Consider the following 18,895-nt stretch of genomic DNA (forward strand, 5'->3'; position numbering starts at 1 on the left):
GAGAGGCCAACTCCCCGCTGAGCAGGGAGCCCGAAGGACAGGAGCTCAGTCCCAGGACCCTGGGACCATGACCAGAGCCCAAGGCAGATGCTTAACAAATGAGCCACCCAGGCGCCCCCCTCCTGCTTTTGAAATTCCTGCTCCTCTAGTATTCCTCTCATTTCCCTTTCTTTCATCCTTGCCCCTGCTTCTCAGGAGGAGAGGGCTGGGTGTGGGGAGAAGGAAAGGTGCAGGGCCTTTTGGGGCCTGGATTGTGCTTGGGCGCTGGCCAGCGCCCGCCACAGTGACACACGAGCACGCAGTCTGCGCATGTCAGTGTGATGACTGCACTCCGTCCACGTGGGGCAGTTGCACACATAGTCACTCAACAGTGTTTTGGTGTGAGAGGCCTACACTCCCTGTCGCCCAGCCCCCAGCTGGCCTGCTGTCTCTCCGTGCAACCTGCTTCCTCGGAGCCTGGCTTGGTATTGGGACCTACTGGCCGGCAGGAGGCTGAGGACAGGGGCCCTTCTGGAGGCGGCTCAGGGAGCGGGGGCTGGCGCTGCACACACGCAGGCATACACGTTACCCGCTGACACACCTATGCCCTGGGCCAGTGGCTGGAGTCTGCCGCTCTCACACTGCTTCCACGTTGCTGAGGCCCCATCCGCAGTCGGGCCAGGCGCCTGCTGGAAGGGCTGATACCCATTTTACAGGCCAGGAGGCTGAGGATGCTCAGGAGCAGCGCTTGCTTTGCTCAAAGGCAAGTGAAGGCGACAGGGCCGATCCCAGGCCAGGTCCCCACATCCTGGCCTCCAGCCCCTCTCGGTTCGCGCACAGCTGGGAGCGCTGCGCCCCGCGGGGTCCGGTTCCCGCCCCGCCCCCCTCCCCGCGGGGTCGCGCCTGCGCCCCGCCTCCCCCTGAACTGTCGCCGGGAGAAGGGAGGAGCGGCCACCGCGTGTCTCTTTAATGCGCGCCCCGGAGGCCCAGCGCGCCCCCGCCACTATAACTGGAGCGCATGGAGCGGCCGCGCTCAGACGGCGGAGGGCGGGCGCCGGCGCCCCGGGACCCGCTGGCCCGACCGCGCCCCGCGCCCGCCCGGCCCCGGCGCCCCCATGGACCCGCCCCGGGGCGCCCGCCGCTGAGCGCCCGCCGCCCGCCGCGCCCCCCGCAGCCCCGCGGGCTCCGCAGGCCCCGCGCGTCCTCCCGCAGCGCCCGCCGTCGGGCGAGGGCTCCGCCGCCCCATGCTGGTGCACACCTACCCCGCCATGGTGAGTGGGCGCCGGGCCGCGGCCGGCCCGTAAGCATCCCCCGGGCCCGCGGCCGGACCCCCCTAAGCATCCCCCGAGCCGGGGCCGGACCCCCCTAAGCATCCCCCGGGCCCGCGGCCGGACCCCCCTAAGCATCCCCCGGGCCCGCGGCCGGACCCCCCTAAGCATCCCCCGGGCCCGCGGCCGGACCCCCCTAAGCATCCCCCGGGCCGGGGCCGGACCCCCCTAAGCATCCCCCGAGCCGGGGCCGGACCCCCCTAAGCATCCCCGGGCCCGCGGCCGGACCCCCCTAAGCATCCCCCGGCCCCGCGGCCGGACCCCCCTAAGCATCCCCCGGGCCCGCGGCCGGACCCCCCTAAGCATCCCCGGGCCCGCGGCCGGACCCCCCTAAGCATCCCCGAGCCGGGGCCGGACCCCCCTAAGCATCCCCCGAGCCGGGGCCGGACCCCCCTAAGCATCCCCCGAGCCGGGGCCGGACCCCCCTAAGCATCCCCCGGGCCCGCGGCCGGACCCCCCTAAGCATCCCCCGGCCCCGCGGCCGGACCCCCCTAAGCATCCCCCGGGCCCGCGGCCGGACCCCCCTAAGCATCCCCGGGCCCCGCGGCCGGACCCCCCTAAGCATCCCCGGGCCCCGCGGCCGGACCCCCCTAAGCATCCCCCGAGCCGGGGCCGGACCCCCCTAAGCATCCCCCGAGCCGGGGCCGGACCCCCCTAAGCATCCCCCGGGCCCGCGGCCGGACCCCCCTAAGCATCCCCCGAGCCGGGGCCGGACCCCCCTAAGCATCCCCGGGCCCCGCGGCCGGACCCCCCCAACCGCCCCCCGCCCGGCCCCGCCGCGCCCTCCTCCAGCCATCCCCCGTGTCGCCCCCGGGCCCCCGCGGGCCGCTCCGAGCGAGACCCCAGGCCCCGCGGGGCGCGCGGGACGGGTCGGACCCGCGGGCCGGGCTGGGGGGTGCCGGGGCGGGTCCCTGGGCCGCGGCCGCTCGCCTGACGCGCCCCCGCCCCCAGGAGCGCCCCGACGGGCCGGGCGCCGCTGCCGTTGGGGCCCGCCTGCCGCCCCTGCCCCCCGCGCCCTACGGGCCGGCGCCGCCGCTGAGCCACACGCCCGCCGCCGACTTCCAGCCGCCCTACTTCCCGCCGCCCTACCCGCAGCCGCCGCTGCCCTACGGCCCTGCGCCCGACGCCGCCGCCGCCTTCCCGCACCTGGCGGCGGACCCGTTCGGCGGCCTGGGCCCCCTGGCGCAGCCGCAGCCCCCGCAGCCCGCCTGGGCCGCGCCCCGCGCCGCCGCCCGCGCCCACGACGAGCCGCCCGGCCTCCTGGCGCCGCCCGCCCGCGCCCCGGGCCTCGACCCGCGCCGCGACTACGCCGCCGCCGCCGCGCCCCGCCTCCTGCACGGCCTGGCCGACGCGCCCCTCGGCCTCCCGGGGCTGGCGGCGCCCCCCGGCCTGGAGGACCTGCAGGTGAGCCCCGGGAGGGCGCGGCAGGTGCCGTCGGGGCGCTGCAGGTGCCTTCCAGGCGCGGCAGCCCAAGCCGCTTCCCGCGTTCCCGAGGCCCCGGGCACCCCTGGGGCCCCGCCTCAGAGCCCGGGGCCTGTGCCTGCAACGAAGAGAGGCACAGGCATCGTCTAAGGTTCCGAATAAGGTCGCGCGGCCCAGAGGGAGGTATTGGGGCTGCAGCCACCAGGCCGCCCCGAATGCGGGTGCTGAGCGCAGGGGAGTGGGGCCTGGGGAGGTGACGGGGCCTAGGTCCCCAAGCACCCTTACCACAGCCTCTCCTATTTTCAGGCCGTGGCTGAGCCGGGGATGGATCTCCTGGACCAGTCTGTGATCAAGAAAGGTAAGGAAGGCACAGCAGGTGGCTGCAGGGGGCAGGGGGGGAGTGCGGGCTGCAGGGGGGAAGTGGGGGAGATGATGCAGGCTGCAGGGGGAACTAGGGGAGACAGTGCGGGCTGCGGGGGAAGTTTGGGGACACTGTGCGGGCTGCAGGGGGAACTAGGGGAGACAATGCGGGCTGCAGGGGGAAGTGGGGGAGATGATGCCAGCTGCGGGGAGATGGGGGAGACTGTGCAGGCTGCGGGGCGGTGGGGGGGGGACTGTGGGATACAGTGCGGGCTGCAGGGGGGGAACTGTGGGACACGGTGTGGGCTGGGGGGGAACTGGGGGAGACGGTGCAGGCTGGGGGGGACAGGGGAGGCGGTGCGGGCTGCAAGGGGAAGCAGGGGAGACAGTGCGGGCTGGACGGGACGGGGACACCGTGCAGGCTGGGGGGTACAGGGGACACGGTGCAGGCTGCAGGCCCTATGGTGTGGAGCTTGCCTCCTGTGCACTGTGGAGCTTGCCTCCTGTGCACTGCAGGCTTCAGAGGCGGCCAGCAGCTTCCTAGCCCGGGAGCGAGAGCAGGGCGGCAAAGAGGGGTCCCCACCAGAGCTCAGGCACATGGCAGGTCAGGGTGTGGCCCCCAGAGCCTGCAGCCTGGGTATGCTGAGCCCCCAGGGCTCACTGCAGCTGGGGGCCTGGAGCTGCACGGAGGGGCCTGGCTGCCCCTGCCCAGGGGAGGGAGCACTCGGGCTCCGGAACTAACTGGCCGTGGGAGTTAAACTACTTCGCTGATTCCTAAGAGGCGGAAGGGAGTGCAGTTCCCGGGGTTCCCTAAACGCCCTCCTCCTTCCAGAGCCTCAGCACTTCCCGGTCTTCTGAGCCTTCCTTCCCAGCCGGCCTTCCTTCTCAGAGTGGGGTGGAGGAAGCGAGGGTTTCCCTGGGGGCATTTCCTGTTCTTGCCCGAGTTTCTTTCCACATTTAGGGTGATGGGACTTGGCGTGTGGATATATGGGGTGTTCGTCCGAGGGCGGGATGTCCTGCCCCTGGATGTCCTGCGTGTGAGTTCGGGCTCCTGTACGTGTCTGGTGTGTTCCTTTCCCAGGTGTCTTTCTGGTGTTTCTTGGCGTGGGAGTGTGTCTCCGTTGCTGAGTGTGTGATGCGTGCCCAGGATGTTGGTGTACATTTCTGGGAGTTTGGGAGTCTTTCTGTGTGTGTCAGGGTCTTTGTTGTGTCCTGGAGTTTGTTCTTTGCTCCAGAGGATCTCTAGGCATGTGAGGATCATTCCTGTGCCTTTTGGGGGGTGCCTGTGTCTCTGCACTAGTGAAAGCCGGGGACCTGAGACCTGCCCTCCAGTGGATTTTCCCGCTGGAGGACCCAGTTCTGGACGTGCCAGGAAAAGGTGAGAAAGTGAGAGAAAGAGACACACAGAGAGTCAGAGGGGTCCAGGCTTCTGGTGGGCTCCTTAGATTTAGAGAAGGGGCCCCAGGAGGAATTCCATGGCACACACGAGCCTGCGGGGCCTGGTCAGGTGCCGCTCCCTCAGGATTTGGCTCCGGTTGTTTTCCTTCCGAAAGAGCAGTTTCAAGCCCAGGCACCTTTTGCACTTCACCTGTTCTTGGAGGAGGCTGGGCTGAGGCTGGGGTAGGATGAGGCCTGACCCTCCAGGGGCCAGGGCTGGGTTGCCAGGGGTGGAAAGCTAGTTGGCCAGCCTAGAGTGTGGGGGTACGAGCGGGGACAGGCCCCGAGCCTGGAAGAGAAGGGCCTCCAAGTGTTGGCCTGTGTCACCCGGAGGCGGGGATGTGGACAGGAAACCGAACCGGCTTCCAGAAGCCGCTGAGGTGGTGGAGCGGCCCTGACGTAGTGGACTTTTGGGAACACGCAGGACGGAAGAGCTCAGTCTGCACTTGGCAAGGGCCTGCGGCTAGGCTGCGTCCCCCTGGATGAACAGTGTGGCTGCGGTCCCCAGTTCCCCACTTCTGCCCAGGGGGTGGCCTGGAATGGGGCAGGGAGGGGGACTAGGCTCACTGCCCCCCCTCTCCCCCCCGCCAAGCCTGCGTGGAGCCAAGCCTGCATGGAACCAGGGAACCTCTCCGCGGGGAGTCGTAGAAGGCTCCACTGAGGCTCAGAGTGCCTTAACCTCCAGCCCCGAGCCAGGCCCTGGCCAGGAGACTGGCAGTGATGAGGCCCTGGATTGGCCGGGACATGGTTTCTCTCAAAGGACAGGAGCTGCCATATATTCTGGGTTCCAGGCCGGCACCGGGCTCCCCAACAGTGGTTCTAGGACCACAGGGAGGGCCAGGGGATTGTCCTGAGTGTGACCCACTGGGCCCGTTGGGCCGTGCAGGTGCTGGTGCCTGCTGGGCCCCAGGGGGCGGATGTAGATGTGGGTGCCCGCTGGGCCCCGGGGGGGGCCGGGGGGGGTGTGGGTGCCCGCTGGGCCCCGGGGGACGGGGGTGGGTGTGGGTGCTTGTTGGGCCCCTGGGGAGCAGATGTGGATGTGGGTGCCCACTGGGCCCTGGGTGCTGGGGGTGGGTGCTGGTTCCCTGCTGGGCCCTGGTGGGGGGCGCTGGTGCCCGGTGGGCCCCGGGGGGGGGTGTGAGTGCGGGTGCCCGCTGGGCCCTGGGGGGGGATGGGCGCTGGTGCCTGCTGGGGCCTGGGGGGGGTGGGTGCTGGTGCCCACTGGGCCCTTGGGGGGGGTGAGGGTACCTGCTGGGCCCTGGGGGGAGTGGGCGCTGGTGCCCGCTGGGCCTGGGGGTGAGGTGGGTGCCGGTGCCCACTGGGCCCGGGGGTGGGGCGTGCACAGCCCCTGCACCGCACGCAGTGCCAGCTCCTGGCCACCTGGGCGCCCCCCTGGGCCCACGTGGCTCACCCGGGAGTGGAGCAGCCAAGAGAGAGGGGTGGGAGCCAGGCTTGTGTGGAGGGAGCGCCTGGGTCCCCAGGTGCGAGCTGGGCCTTCCGCAGCGGCACCAGCGAGCAGGGGACAGGGCCCACAGAGCTGTCCCCAGGCCCTGACCGGCGGCCAAGCAGGGGGCCGGGTGTGAGCAGTTTCCACAGGGACTTGCACTGTCTCTGTCTCCGCAAGACCCCGGGCGGCGGTTGGTGTCCTCCTGGGCCCTCCCGACCACGCGACAGTTGTGGCGACACCCGGACGGCCCTCGGGCCTCTGGCACCCACAGGAGGCGGCCAGGCCCTGGCCCCCTAGACGGGGGGAGTCGGGCGGGGCTCGCTGTGTCTGTTGTGCGGCTCCACAGCCCTGCCGGAGGGCCGCTTGGGTTGAGGTCCTGGGCACCAAACCCCAGAAGCCAAGTCAGGGGGTCGAGGAGGGGAGCCTGACCTTGGCTGTGAAACCTGCGCCGCTCCAGGCACTCGGCCTGCAGGGGGAAGGAGGAGCCAAGCCTGCGCCCAGGACCCCCCTGGGATGGGGTGCTGGCCTGCTGGCCCTGGGTGTGGGGGCCCCTGGGTGTGGGGGGCACAGAGGAGAGGAGAGGCTTGCATCTACTGCCCAAGTCGGGTACTCCCGGTTTTGCAACCTGCCGAGCAAGGGGGGCTGGCGGGGGCCAGACCTGGGGGGAGTATTGTCTGGTGGAGAAACGCGGTGGTGAGACGGTGGTGAGACGTGAGACGAGGAGGAAACTGAGTGCTTGAGGCTGGGGGCTTCCTCCAGGAGAGGTGAGCGCAGGTCTTCCAGGTGTTCCACGGGGGTTTGTTGAATGAATGAGTGACAGGGTTTGAAGTCAGAGTGCGCTGCAGAGACGTCCGGCCAAGCTACTGTCCCCCCAGGAGACACAGCACGTGCAAAGGCCCTCCACGCGGGAAGGGCCAGGCTGCCTACAAAGGTTCAAGTCTGCGTGGGTCCGGGTTGTCCAGCCGCAGCTGGGGGGCCGCGGTGCAGGGAGGAGAAGTGAGACGAATCACGCCTCCCTTCCAAGAAGGTGGCTGGTCAGCTGGGCCTGGGGACGGGCCTTCCTGCTGGGCTCTGTGGTCCAACCTAGGGTCTCCAGGGAGGGGCTGAAGTCAACGGCCACCGTCCCCTCCGCTGTCCTTGGCTCTGGGGCTCCAGGAGGCTGCGGGCTTCCGGGTGAATCTCCGCAGGGCCAGGCCTCAGGTGAGGAGAGCGAAGTGCTCACCTCTGAGGCAAGGATTGGATCAATATAAATATATATATTTTTAAAATATTTATTTGTTGGCATTAGAGAGAAAGAGTACAAGCGGAGGGAGGGGCGGAGGGAAAGGGAGAGAGAATCCTTAAGCAGACTCCCTGCTGAGCGCGGAGCCCCACTCAGGGCGCAGCTACATCGGGGCCCCTGAGAGCATGACCTGAGCTGGGGTGGGGAGTCACGTGCTTAACCCAATGAGCCACCCAGTGCCTCGGGTGGATGACATATCTTAGCGATGCAGCATTTTAAAAATTTATTTATTTATTTATTTATTTGAAATATATTTTTTAAAATGGTTTTCTCTTTATTGGACCCCACTGACTTTTTTTAAAGGTTTATTTATTTATTTGTTCACGAGAGACACAGAAGGCGAGGGAGGCAGAGACACAGGCAGAGGGAGAAGCAGTCTCCATGCAGGGAGCCCGATGCGGGACTCGATCCCGGGACCCCGGGTCACTCCCTGGGCCAAAGGCAGGCGCTCAACCACTGAGCCCTCTGGAGCGTCCCTCTTAGTGCAGTATTTTAAAATAGGAAGCACTTGCCACAAATCCATGATGAACAAAAAATCAGAGTTTCACGTAGAGAGAAGATGGGACCCGGCACTTGCACGTTCCTGCCTCACTTGCCTCCCGGGCCCCGGTTGCCCCAGAAGGAGAGGGGAGCAGGTGGGGGTCTGGGCGGTGGCTGAGGCTAGGAGGGTGGGCAGGTGAGCTCAGGTTAGTTAGTGGGAAGGAAACTTAGCCAGTGGGTGGGGGGGTAGTGGGCTGGGCAGGGTGGCCTCCCCGCCCGCCCGTCTGCCTTCTCCAGTCGCACCCCTTGCCCCCACGCACCCTGAGTGTGGGCTGAGGAACCGCAGGCATCAGAGGCCCTGGAGGTGCCTGTAGAGCCGAGGATTCCTGGGTTCTCGGGTGGGAGCCTGCCTTCGTCACACAGCCACTGCAGTCAAAAATGTACATTCCTGAAATCACCCATGTAATGGTATAATTTGATGATTTTTAGTCAATGTACAGAGTCCTGTAGCCGTCATTCCCAGCGTTCGGCCCACGGCCTGTGCATCACCCTGAGATCCCTTCGTCCCGCCTGTGGCTCATCCTCACTCCCGCCCAAGGCGGCCCCATTTCCGGACACGCTGCATCCGTGGAATCCATAAACATGCCAGGGGTGCATCCAGCAACTTCTTCCTGTGTAGTGTTTTGGAGGCTCACCTGTGTCAGGCAGGTGTGAGTAGTTCTGCTTGGGTCCCTCCTTTGCTTGTGTTGTGGGGCCACACCCCGCGGCATGCGGGGTCACCTATTGCTGGGCGCTCGGGATTTTGCACCCTCGGGCTGCCGTGCTCGTGCTGCTCCGATCACTCACACACGTCTGTGTGCACACCTGTGTTTTCGTGGCGCTTCGGTAAATCCCGGGTGGTGACATCCTGGGCGTCACGGTAAGTTGGTATTTAATTTCCTACAGGCCTGGCACGCTGCTTCCCAGAATGTTCTGTTCCACATTTCTGCTCCAACAACAGGGCTCCAGTGTCTCACGGCCTCACCTACACTTGACATTGTCTTTTTTTTCTTTTTAAGATTCATTTATTTAGGGACGCCCGGGTGGCCCAGGGGTTGAGTGTCGGCCTCCTTGATCACATATGTGATTTTCTACTGTTTCCTTCAAGTTCATGATTTGTCTTTCCATTTTTTTTAAAATAGTGCCTTCCGAGGTGCAGAGGTGCCCAATTCTGCTGAAGTCCCGCTTTATCACTCTTTTCTTTTACGGATCATGGTTCCAGGGTTAAGCCTCGGAACCCACTCCCCAGGCCAGGGGCACAGGGAGTTTTCTCCTGCCTTTGCTTCTAGATGGAATTGCAATTTCAGTCTGCTTCCTGGGAGAGTCTTTTGCCCCCTCCCCAGATTCGTTGCTCGGACCTTAGCTGCCCTCCGTGGACGCAGCGTGTAGACAAGTGGGTGTCTTGTGTGACCGGCTGGACGACCAGGAGCTCTTGTGTCGGTGGTAGGAGTGTGTGCGTGTGGAAGGCTTCGGCTTGTGCCGTGGGGGGAGGCCAGGGAGGCAGGGAGGACGCCACAGGCGTCAGGCAGTCGGGGAGCCAAGCACCCGTGTCCCTGCTGTGCAGTCTGTGCTGCTTTCGTTCTACCTCCGTGACTGTCCCTTTCTCACGCCACCGCCTCCCCAGCCTTGGTTCCCATTCCTCGTGCCACTTCTTTTCTTTCCTTCCTTCCTTCCTTTCTTCCTTCCTTCCTTTCTTTCTTTCTTTCTTTCTTTCTTTCTTTCTTTCTTCTTTCTTTCTTTCTTCTTTCTTTCTTTCTTTCTTTCTTCTTTCTTTCTTTCTTTCTTCTTTCTTTCTTTCTTTCTTTCTTTCTTTCTTTCTTTCTTTCTTTCTTTCTCTCTTTCTTCTTTCTTATTGTATTTATTCATGAGAGACACAGAGAGAGAGAGAGAGAGAGAGAGAGAGGCAGAGACCCAGGCAGAGGGAGAAGCAGGCTCCCTACAGGGAGCCCAACGCGGGACTCGATCCCAGGACCCCGGGGTCATGCCCTAGGCCTAAGGCAGGTGCTCAATTGCGGAGCCCCCCCCCAGGCATCCCCCTCTTGCCATTTTGGAGGGAAGAGGCCCCAAGGAAAATGGGAAAGACCCTGGGGCTCGGGGAAAGGCACAGAGCCTGGCCTTCCTTTCACACACACGGACACACACACATGGCGCGTGCGCGCATCCACCTGTCGCACACCTACGCTGGTGGCACCTGGATCTGCATTAACCTGGCACAGGCCCCGGGCCGAACTCCCAGCGGGGACCGGGCCTCACGCGGTGGGAGGTGGAGGGCACCTGCCAGCCTGACCCCGGAGCCCTGTCCACACCAGGCGTCACAGTTTGTGCCGCCACCTGTTCCATGTGCGCGCGGCCTCTCCTGGGGCCTGGCCTTGGGGAACCCCTGGTCGGGACACAGTGGGGCTGGAGGACAGAATTTTCTATTCCTTCTGACTTATTTCTGTTCCTTTGCCTTCGGGGTCATGGGAGAGGGAGGCCGGTCGTTCCGCCCTTCTTTTTCTTTTTATTTCATGGATTTGTAGAGTTGTTTGGTTTGGTTTTTATTTTTTTTTTAAGTCAGGCTTGAGGTGTAGGTAACCTTACAGGCGCGTGTCTTTGCATTTTGACAAATGTCAACACATAGTCACGCAACCACTGCAATAGGGAACAGCTCCATCACCCAGATGAGGTTCCCTCGCAGCAGAGGGACACAGGGGACGAGGGACACAGGTGAGCGGGGAAGCTGTGCACAGGCTCGGGAGGCGCCGGAACAGGTGGCGGCACAAACTGTGACGCCTGGTGTGGACAGGGCTCCGGGGTCAGGCTGGCAGGTGCCCTCCACCCCCCACCGCGTGAGGCCCGGTCCCCGCTGGGAGTTCGGCCGGAGGCGATGGAGGCGCCGGAGCAGATGGCACACTATCAGCCCAGTGTCACCGGCCCGTTGGGCTAGGACGCCTTGGCCCATCACCCCGGGAGGAGGCTGCAGCAAGGAAGGGTCCTCGGTGGGGACGCCTGGGTGGCTCAGTCGGTTGGGTGTTCTGCCTTTGGCTCAAGTCACAATCTCGGGGCCGGGTAGAGCCCCATGTCAGGCTCCCTCCTCAGCGGGGACCCTGCTTCCCCCTCCTCCTCTCCCTCTGTCGCCACCACCCTGCTTGTGCGTGCTCTCTCTTAAATAAATAAAATGTTAAGATAAAATTTTTTTTTAAATGAAAGGTCCATGAGGCAGGGTGGGGCCAAGAGCAGGATCAGAGACTCTATTTTTTTTTTTTTTAAGATTTTATTTAGTTATTTGAGAGAGAGAGAGAGTGCACAAGCAGGGGGAGCGGCAGAGGGAAAGGGAGAAGCAGGCTCCAGACCTGGGGCTCGATCCCAGGACCCCGGGATCACGACCTGAACCCAAGGCAGGTGCTTAACTGACTGAGCCCCCCAGGCACCCCCACCCCCCGAGACTGTTTCTAATTAAAATCTTTTTCACATTAATTTAAAAATATACGGCATTAAAGGGGTGCCTGGGCAGCAGAGTCGGTTGTGTCCCCCTCTCGGTTTCAGCTCAGGTTGGAACCTCAGGGGTGTGAGATGGGGCCTCAGGTCAGGCTCTGCGCTGAGCCTGGAGTCTGCCTAAGGTTCTCTCTCTCTCTCTCTCTCTCAATCTCTCGCTCTCTGCCCCCCCCTAAAGATATAACCTGCAGTAAAATACCGTTCACCTTGCTAGCTGAATTTCTGGTGCTTCCCAGGGCACGTGGCTCTTTTGCTTCCCCCTGGGGTCCTGCCCCGGGACGGGGACTTGCCTGCGGTGGGACGTGTGCTGCTTACCCCCTACACATCCTGCGCTTTCCTCTTCTTCCACTCGTGACCTCTCTGACCCCCTGGCCCGTGCCTGAGGGGTGGTTTCACTACCAATGGAAAGGACAGGGATGTCCCCCTCTCCGTCCAGGCTGCTCCGCTTACTCATCCCACAGGCACTGACGCCTGCTTGTACTGAGGCCCTGCCATCCAGGCGCCCTCCTGGTCGGAGAGGAAGAGCCGTGGAAGCCGGGGTGGGGGTTCAGGGTGAGGAGGCCAGGTCTAGACGGGGCTGGGGGGCTGGGGGCGCAGATGGTTCCTGCACTGAGGCTGGGGATGGAGGGGCCTGCTCAGGAGCACGGAGTCCTTCTGTGCGGCTCAAAGAGCTCATAGCCTAGTGGCCCCCCTTCGCAGGTGGCACTCCCCCATGTTCCCTTTGGCCTGTGCTGGGGTTTTTTTTTTTAAGACTTGGGATTGGTTGCCAGGCTCTAAGAATCCAGAGCCTTCACAAATAAATCCCAAATCCTGGAGTCACCGGTAACCAAACCAGCCGGGAGTCCTGGCCATGTTGGTGTGTCCTGTGTGGTCACCAACAGCCGAGTAGCAGGTTTCCATAGGCGGCACCTGTCCCCCACACCTTGCTCACTGGCTACCTGTTTGCCGCCCCCCTTCGACGTCTAGAGCCACGAGGCACCTGTGGCTGTTGGGCGCTGGCAATGGGGCTTGTGCGAATTAAGATGCGCTGGAAATGTAAGGCGTGCGTCGCATTTTGAAGGCTAAGTACAAGGAAAGAATGCGGAATCGCTCATTAATAATCTTTAAAATACGGATTACATGCTTCCATGATAGTGTTTTTGGCATATTGGGGTAAAAAATATATTAAAATTAACCTCACATTTCTTTTTGCTTTTTAAAAATGGGGCTACTAGAAAACTTAAATTTATAGTCTATGTATATATAAATTATATACGTATATATAGGACAGTATATTTTTGCTGGTCAGTCTGGGTCAAGAGCCTAAAGGACAAATGGGGGCCCGGGCAGTGGCCAGAACGCAAAGTGGGCGAATGAGGGTGTCACCTGGCAGGTGCTAGGATGGTTAAGGATGTGGACTTTGGAGTCTGATCAGGGCCCAAGACCCGTCTGTGCTCCCCGCCTGCTGTGCCGTCCGTCTGAACCCCTCTGGACTCTCCGTTTCTCCGACGTGCAGTGGGGACGTAATAGCACGGACCTCGCAGAGCTGTGGGTGTCAAGCCCTTGTGTGCAGTTGACACCCACCGAAGGATGGGCCACATCATTCTGGCAACGGCAAGGAAGCTGGGATTTGACTCGAGGGGCGTGATGGGCAGCGCCGGTCTTAGTCTGGAGGGTGATGTGCCCTGAGCCCGTGGGTGCAGGAGGACGCGGTGCCGGGAGGGAGGGGGCGGTGCGGAGGGCGGCTTCCGAGGCCTGGCTGGGTGTCCGGGTGCGGGTGCGAATGCACACCCGGGTCCCCAGCCTTGCTTGCCTCTCATGCCCTGGAATGCGGGCCTCACAAGCGGTTGCTGGATGGCTGCAAGACTGCGGTGCTGCCTCGCAGACCCGCGTGCAGGGCTTGCTCCCGGTGCCCCGCATGGCGGCTCTGTGGCCTCCCCTCTCCGGGCCTCACTCTCTCCAGCTGCAAAATGGGAGCAGCAGACACGGGCCCCTCGTGGGCTGTGCTCAGGATCCTGCAACATCACCCGTGTGAGCGCAGAGCATGGTGGGTGCTACTGAACCAGCTGCTGGCCTCAGGCTTCCCAGGCAGCCCCCCTTCCCCGGGCTGCTTTCTCCCCCGAGGCTCTCCCTTCCCCTGAGGCTAAGCAGCTGGATGGAGGTTAGACCACAGAGAGAACTTTCTTTTAGAACCAGGATTATCCAAGTGGGGGTGTTTTTTCTGAGTTGTTTTGTTTTGAAGCAGGCTCCACGCCCAGTGTGGAGCCCAACACGGGGTTTGAACTCCCGACCCTGAGATCATGACCTTAGCTGAGACCAAGAGGGGGCGCTGCACCCGCTGAGCCACCCAGGTGCCCCAGGTGCTCCCTCCGGGGAGGTTTTAGGAAAATTAATTTCTGGGGGCGCTTGGGTGGCTCGGTCGGTTACGCATCTGCCTTCAGCTCAGGTCATGATCCCAGGGTCCTGGGATCGAGTCCTGCATCAAGCAGGGAGCCTGCTTCCCCCTCTCCCCCTGCTTGTGCTCCCTCTGTGTCTCTCTCTCAAATGAATAAATAAAAAAGAAAAATAAAAGAAAACCTCTGAGAGTCCCTTCCCCGCCCCACGTGGATTAGGAGGCAGAGAGCTTTGGGGCGGCCCGTGGGATGTGTATCTTCACTCCGGTGTCCCCGAGCGGCCCACAGTGTTGTGGCGGGAAGGGCGCCAGGGCCCTAAAGGGGCCGGACCCGTCCCACCCTGTGAGGGACCCCAGAGTCCCCAGACCCCCCCCCCCCCGAGGCAGGCAGGGCAAGCGGCGGGCTCTTGGCGCAGACCCCACTGGCCAGGCCTGGAGTCCCGCCTCCGGGTCCGCCTCACTCGGGTTGCACCTGCCCGGACGCCCGGACTCTGCAGCAGCTGTGGGGTCCCAACGGGGCGCCCGCCAGCTCGGGAAGGGGAACAGGTGCGGGGAGCACAGGGGAGGGGAGCCCCGCGGCCATTTGCCCCGCCCATCCGCTGCATGGACTCGGGGGAATCCCGCTCACCCACGGGCATCAGTGTCCCCTTCCGTAAAGCCCGGCTCAGCCGCGCCCCCGCACTTGCTTCCGTCTGCAGCCCCTGTGCCCCCCAAAGCCGGCGGCCTGGCGGCCCTCTCGCTGCCCAAAGACGGCCTGGGTGGTGGCGTCGTGAACCCCAGCGAGGTCTTCTGCTCGGTGCCAGGCCGCCTGTCGCTGCTCAGCTCAACGTCCAAGTACAAGGTGACGGTGGGGGAGGTCCAGCGGCGACTGTCGCCTCCCGAGTGCCTCAATGCGTCCCTCCTGGGCGGTGTCCTTCGCAGGTAAGACGGCCAGCCGCAGCTCCCGGCCGAGCCCCCAGGGCCCACCCCACCCTGGGCTGCGGCCCCTCGCCACCTGTGCATCCGTGGGGACCCGTGCATGTTCTGGGGGAGGCCGGGGCCCCAGCGGCTCCCACCGGCCCGGGGCTGGGGGTGGGTGGACAAAGAGGCCCGGCCGCAGGCGGGGGACAGACGACCTCCCCATGTCAGAGCAGACTGGGCTGGGTCTGGTGAAGAGAAATGCCGTCCTCATCCTTGGCCCCCAAAGGGCTCCCCGCCCCCTGTGGAGCACAGGCCTCTGGTCTGGAGGTCCGTGCACTGTCTTCCTCGGCGTCTGTGTGTCTGTGTGGGTCCCTGTCCCGGGGAACCCTACCCAGGGTATTTGTGCTTCGGGGCCACGAGTTTCTTGTGCCTTTTGTTTTTTTAAGATTTTAGTTCTTCATTTGAGACAGAGAAATACGGAGAGGGAGAGATGTCAGCGGGGGAGCGGCAGAGGGAGAGGGACAAGCAGGCTCCCCAGGAGCAGGGGGCCCACAGGGCTCGATCCCGGGATCCCGGGGTCATGACCTGAGCCCAAGGCGGACGCTTGACCACCTGAGCCCCCCCCCAGATCCCCAGGGTTCGATGTGTCTGAGGATGGTGGAGCGTGGGGGGCACCCAGAAGTCTGTGTTTCCTGTGTCCCTTGCCGTGTGACCATGTGTGCTCGCAGAGACGGGCAGGTGTGTGTTTACCTGTGCGCGGCCCCACGCGGAAGCTGCATTGTGCAGGTTTGGGGGTTCGCCATTCCCGGCCCCCTTGGGCTCCCCGGGGGGCTCGTAGGAGTCCATGAGTGTCTGTACATGTGTCCCTGGGACCTTGGCTGGTGTGAACGTGTGTTCCTGTGTCGCTCTCTGCGTGTGGGTCTGTTGGGGTGTGTGTCCATGTGGATGTGTGCTTATGCCTTGTCCCCTGGTGACCATGTGGCTCGGCTCCTGTGCTAAAGTGAGGAGAGCCCCCCAAACCCTGCCAGTCCTCCCGCACCCAGGCTGTCCCCGCTGCCACGGAGGGGCCTAGAGAGAAATGGGGGGCTCTTGGAGTCGCGGCCCAGGCCCCCCAGCCCCATCTCAGCCGCACAGCCAGTGAGGTTGGGAAGAGGCTGGGCCCGGGGTGGAGGGGCCCCAGGGGGCCGCAGGGGTTGGGGTGGCGGGGCCCTGCTGGGCTGGCACAGCCATGCACCTCTCTGTGGCCTTCACGGTGTCTGTGTGTCCATCTGTCCCCGCGACGCCAAGGGCCAAGTCCAAGAACGGGGGCCGCTGCCTGAGGGAGCGCCTGGAGAAGATCGGGCTCAACTTGCCCGCCGGCCGTCGCAAGGCCGCCAACGTGACGCTCCTGACCTCCCTGGTGGAAGGTGAGCGCGGCCTGGGGGCGTGTGACGGAGCAGGGCGGGACTGCCCCTGACGCAGCGTCCAGGCAGACGGGCGTGTGCGGGCCTTGTGGATGGGGGCGGTGGCAGCCGGGGGGCTTGCATGTGGTGAGGAGAGGGGGCACAAGCGACCCTTTCCTGGAGACCGGGACCCTGGGTCAGTCTCCTGGAGGCCGGGACCCTGGGTCAGTCTCCTGGAGCCCGGGGACCCTGGGTCAGTCGCCCGGAGCTTGGGCCCCTGGTGAGCTCGGCTGCCGCCCCAGGGCTTCGGGGGCCCCAAGGGGCGGCCGCGAGGTGCGCGGGGAGGGAAGCCACCGAAGCAGGCGCAGGTGCAGCCAGCCAGGGCTGGGGCTGTGGTGCGCGCCCCGGGCTCCAGGCCCCACGCTGTGCGCGACCTGCAGGAGAGGCCGTGCACCTGGCCCGAGACTTCGGCTACGTGTGTGAGACCGAGTTCCCGGCCAAGGCAGCAGCCGAGTACGTGAGCCGCCAGCACACCGAGCCCGCGCAGCTGCCCAGCCGCAAGAGCATGCTGCTGGCTGCCAGGTGAGCGCCCCGCCCCGCGCCCTGTCACCTCCCCCCGCGGCCCCCCCCCCTGTGACCGAGCCTCCGGGTGCCGCGCAGTCCCCAGCAGGTGCCACCCCAGCCTCCTGCCCGGGCACCTGATATCTGAGCAGCGCGCGGCCGGGTCCCCGGGACCATGATGCCTCGTGCTCCAGCCTGAGCCACGTGCCGGGCGCAGGACCCGAATCCCGGCCATGGACCGGGCGCGCCTCGCACCCCAGCTTCGTCCCCGCGGCCGCTGGGTGACAGCACCTGTTGGCACGAGGATGGCGGGTGCGGGGGGCGCAGCACCGAGGCCTCTGTCGTGGCCACCGCCAGCTGCCACCCCGAGGCCGCTTCCAGAAGGTTCCCCATTCTCCCCAAATTCGTGAAGCTCGGGGTGTTTGCGACGGGAGGCCGGGAGCGGCCGTGATGGCCCGGGGGTGGGTGTGGCGGCCCCCGGCGGTGGGTGCAACCTCCATCCCGACGCCCACGCCTCCCTGGCAGGCAGATCTGCAAGGAGTTCGCAGACCTGATGGCGCAGGACCGCTCCCCGCTGGGCGCCAGCCGCCCGGGCCTGCTGCTGGAGCCGGGGGTACAGGGCCGCCTGACGCACTTCAGCCTGCTCACCCACGGCTTCGGGGGGCCGGCCATCTGCGCCGCGCTCACCGCCTTCCAGAACTACCTGCTCGAGTCGCTCAAGGGCCTGGACCAGATGTTTGCGGGCGCAGCCGGCGGGCCCGGGGAGCCCGAGGCCCCGGGGAAGGACACCAAGTGCCGCAAGTGACACCCGCCGGCCCCGCGGGCTTGGAGCTGCAGGCGGCGGGGACCCGGGTGCAGAGACCCCTGGGGCTGCCCCCCGGCCGCCACCTGCGTGCAGCTGCCCGCCCGGGCGGCCGCTGGGGCCTGGCTTGGGGCACTGGAGGGGAAGGGGGCAGCCGGCAGCCTGAGGACGGGGTGGCCCAGGAAGGGGCGAGGAAGGCGCCTCTTCCTCCCGGATGGCGGCCGTCGGAGGCCTGTCTGTCCCAGGCAGCGGCCGTCGTCCCCAGATGCGCAGGGTTAAGAAAGGGCTCAGCCCCCTGTCCAGACCCGAGGACGCGCTCACCGTGTCCTGCGCAGAGGCCCCCGGAGCGGGGCTGCAGGGGGCCAGGAGCTCCGGGGGACACGGGGCCGAGATTTTGTACCTGCTGCCGTTTGTCTGGACCCCGCCGTCCTTGCACCCCTGCGACTCTCCGGTCGCTCCCCCATTTTCTTAATAAAAGCTTTTTACTGCGTGTGCGACGTCCCTGTGCGTCTGTAGCCCAGGCCGCGGTGGGGCCCCAGGTGGGCATGGGCCCTCGGGGAGTCATGGGGGTGCTGAGGGCACCAGTGGGAGTGCCAGGGGCAGGTGGCGCCATAACCCGCTTTGCCACGAGTCCCAGGCCCATGGACTCATGTTCCTTCTGTCTGGGGGGCCAGGGCCGTGGACTCCTGATTGGCAGCCTCTGTGCAAAGGCGACCGTGTGCCTGTCGGTGCATGTGACCCGGCACCAGGGCGTCGCTGGGGGGTCTGCGGCAGTAGGGATGCGGGGACCCCGCATGTGTCCCACGCTAACCCGGCCGCTCTCTTGAGTCCGATCCTCGGGCAGCTCTTCCCTCCTCTGTGCACAGGCCCTACCACGTCAGCCCCCCAAGCAGTCCCGTTCAGTCCCCTGCAGTTCAGGCCTGTGACAGGCCCCCCCACCCCCAGTTACCCCCACTTCTCTCCCCCGCCCGCCTCGGCCTGGCTTCCTTCGCAGCAGCCTGCTGCCGCCCACTAGCAAGGTCACCGACGGCCACAGTGTCCGGTTCTGAACTTAGGGGCACCGGACGCGACCGACCACCTTCTCCTCGGCGACTCTTCTCTGGCTCCCCACACCCAGTTTCCTCTGACCTCGCGGTGTGACCTTCCCTGGCAGCGCCTCTCTGCCCTCTAGGCTTGTGGTGCCCATGCACGTCCGACGTCTCCCCGGGACTCACAGGGTCTCAGATGTCCGTCCAAAATGGGGCGCGTGACTCGGGTCCCCCAATTTCGACCTCGGCCACACTTCCCCTCCACCCAGCTGCTTACACTGGAAACTGGGGAGTCCCACCCCTCCAGCCAACCCATCAGAAGGCCTGGGCGCTGGTCTTGTTGGCTGGGGCGTGGGACTCGATCCCAGGACCCCAGGGTCACGCCCTGAGCCGAAGGCAGACGCTCAATCATGCCCCCCCCCCCCCCCCCCCCCCCCGTGCCCTTAAGCTCTGCTCCTCACCATCCCCTGGGCTCCGGCCACATTAGCTTCCTGCCTGTTCCTGCAGTGACCACTTAGTCTCACGCCTTGCGGGGGCCACAGCGCCTGCTGTTCGCGTTGTCGGGAATGTTCTCCAGCCAGCTCCTTGCAGGTGGTGTGGCCA

The 18,895-nt window shown here is 65.1% G+C and overlaps 1 protein-coding gene across 1 annotated transcript; it reads left to right on the forward strand.

Annotated features, from left to right (window-relative positions):
- The first annotated feature begins 1,223 nt into the window (after positions 1-1,223).
- Positions 1,224-17,656, forward strand: TFAP2E (transcription factor AP-2 epsilon). The gene is made up of 7 exons (XM_041739052.1): positions 1,224-1,250; positions 2,259-2,711; positions 3,036-3,087; positions 14,318-14,540; positions 15,807-15,925; positions 16,342-16,483; positions 16,988-17,656. Exons 1-7 carry the CDS (start codon positions 1,224-1,226, stop codon positions 17,265-17,267), a joined length of 1,296 nt encoding a protein of 431 aa, XP_041594986.1. The 3' UTR covers positions 17,268-17,656.
- Positions 17,657-18,895: the final 1,239 nt, after the last annotated feature.

The sequence above is a fragment of the Vulpes lagopus genome, chromosome 23, assembly GCF_018345385.1.
Source record: "Vulpes lagopus strain Blue_001 chromosome 23, ASM1834538v1, whole genome shotgun sequence".
Lineage (NCBI taxonomy): Eukaryota > Metazoa > Chordata > Mammalia > Carnivora > Canidae > Vulpes > Vulpes lagopus.

Excerpts from the sequence above, each read along its gene's own strand:
- TFAP2E (XM_041739052.1), top strand. The coding sequence starts at position 1,224 with ATGCTGGTGCACACCTACCCCGCCATG. Across the intron at positions 14,541-15,806 it reads CTGGGCGGTGTCCTTCGCAG|GGCCAAGTCCAAGAACGGGG; the intron begins GTAAGACGGCCA and ends CGCGACGCCAAG. Across the intron at positions 16,484-16,987 it reads AGCATGCTGCTGGCTGCCAG|GCAGATCTGCAAGGAGTTCG; the intron begins GTGAGCGCCCCG and ends CCTCCCTGGCAG.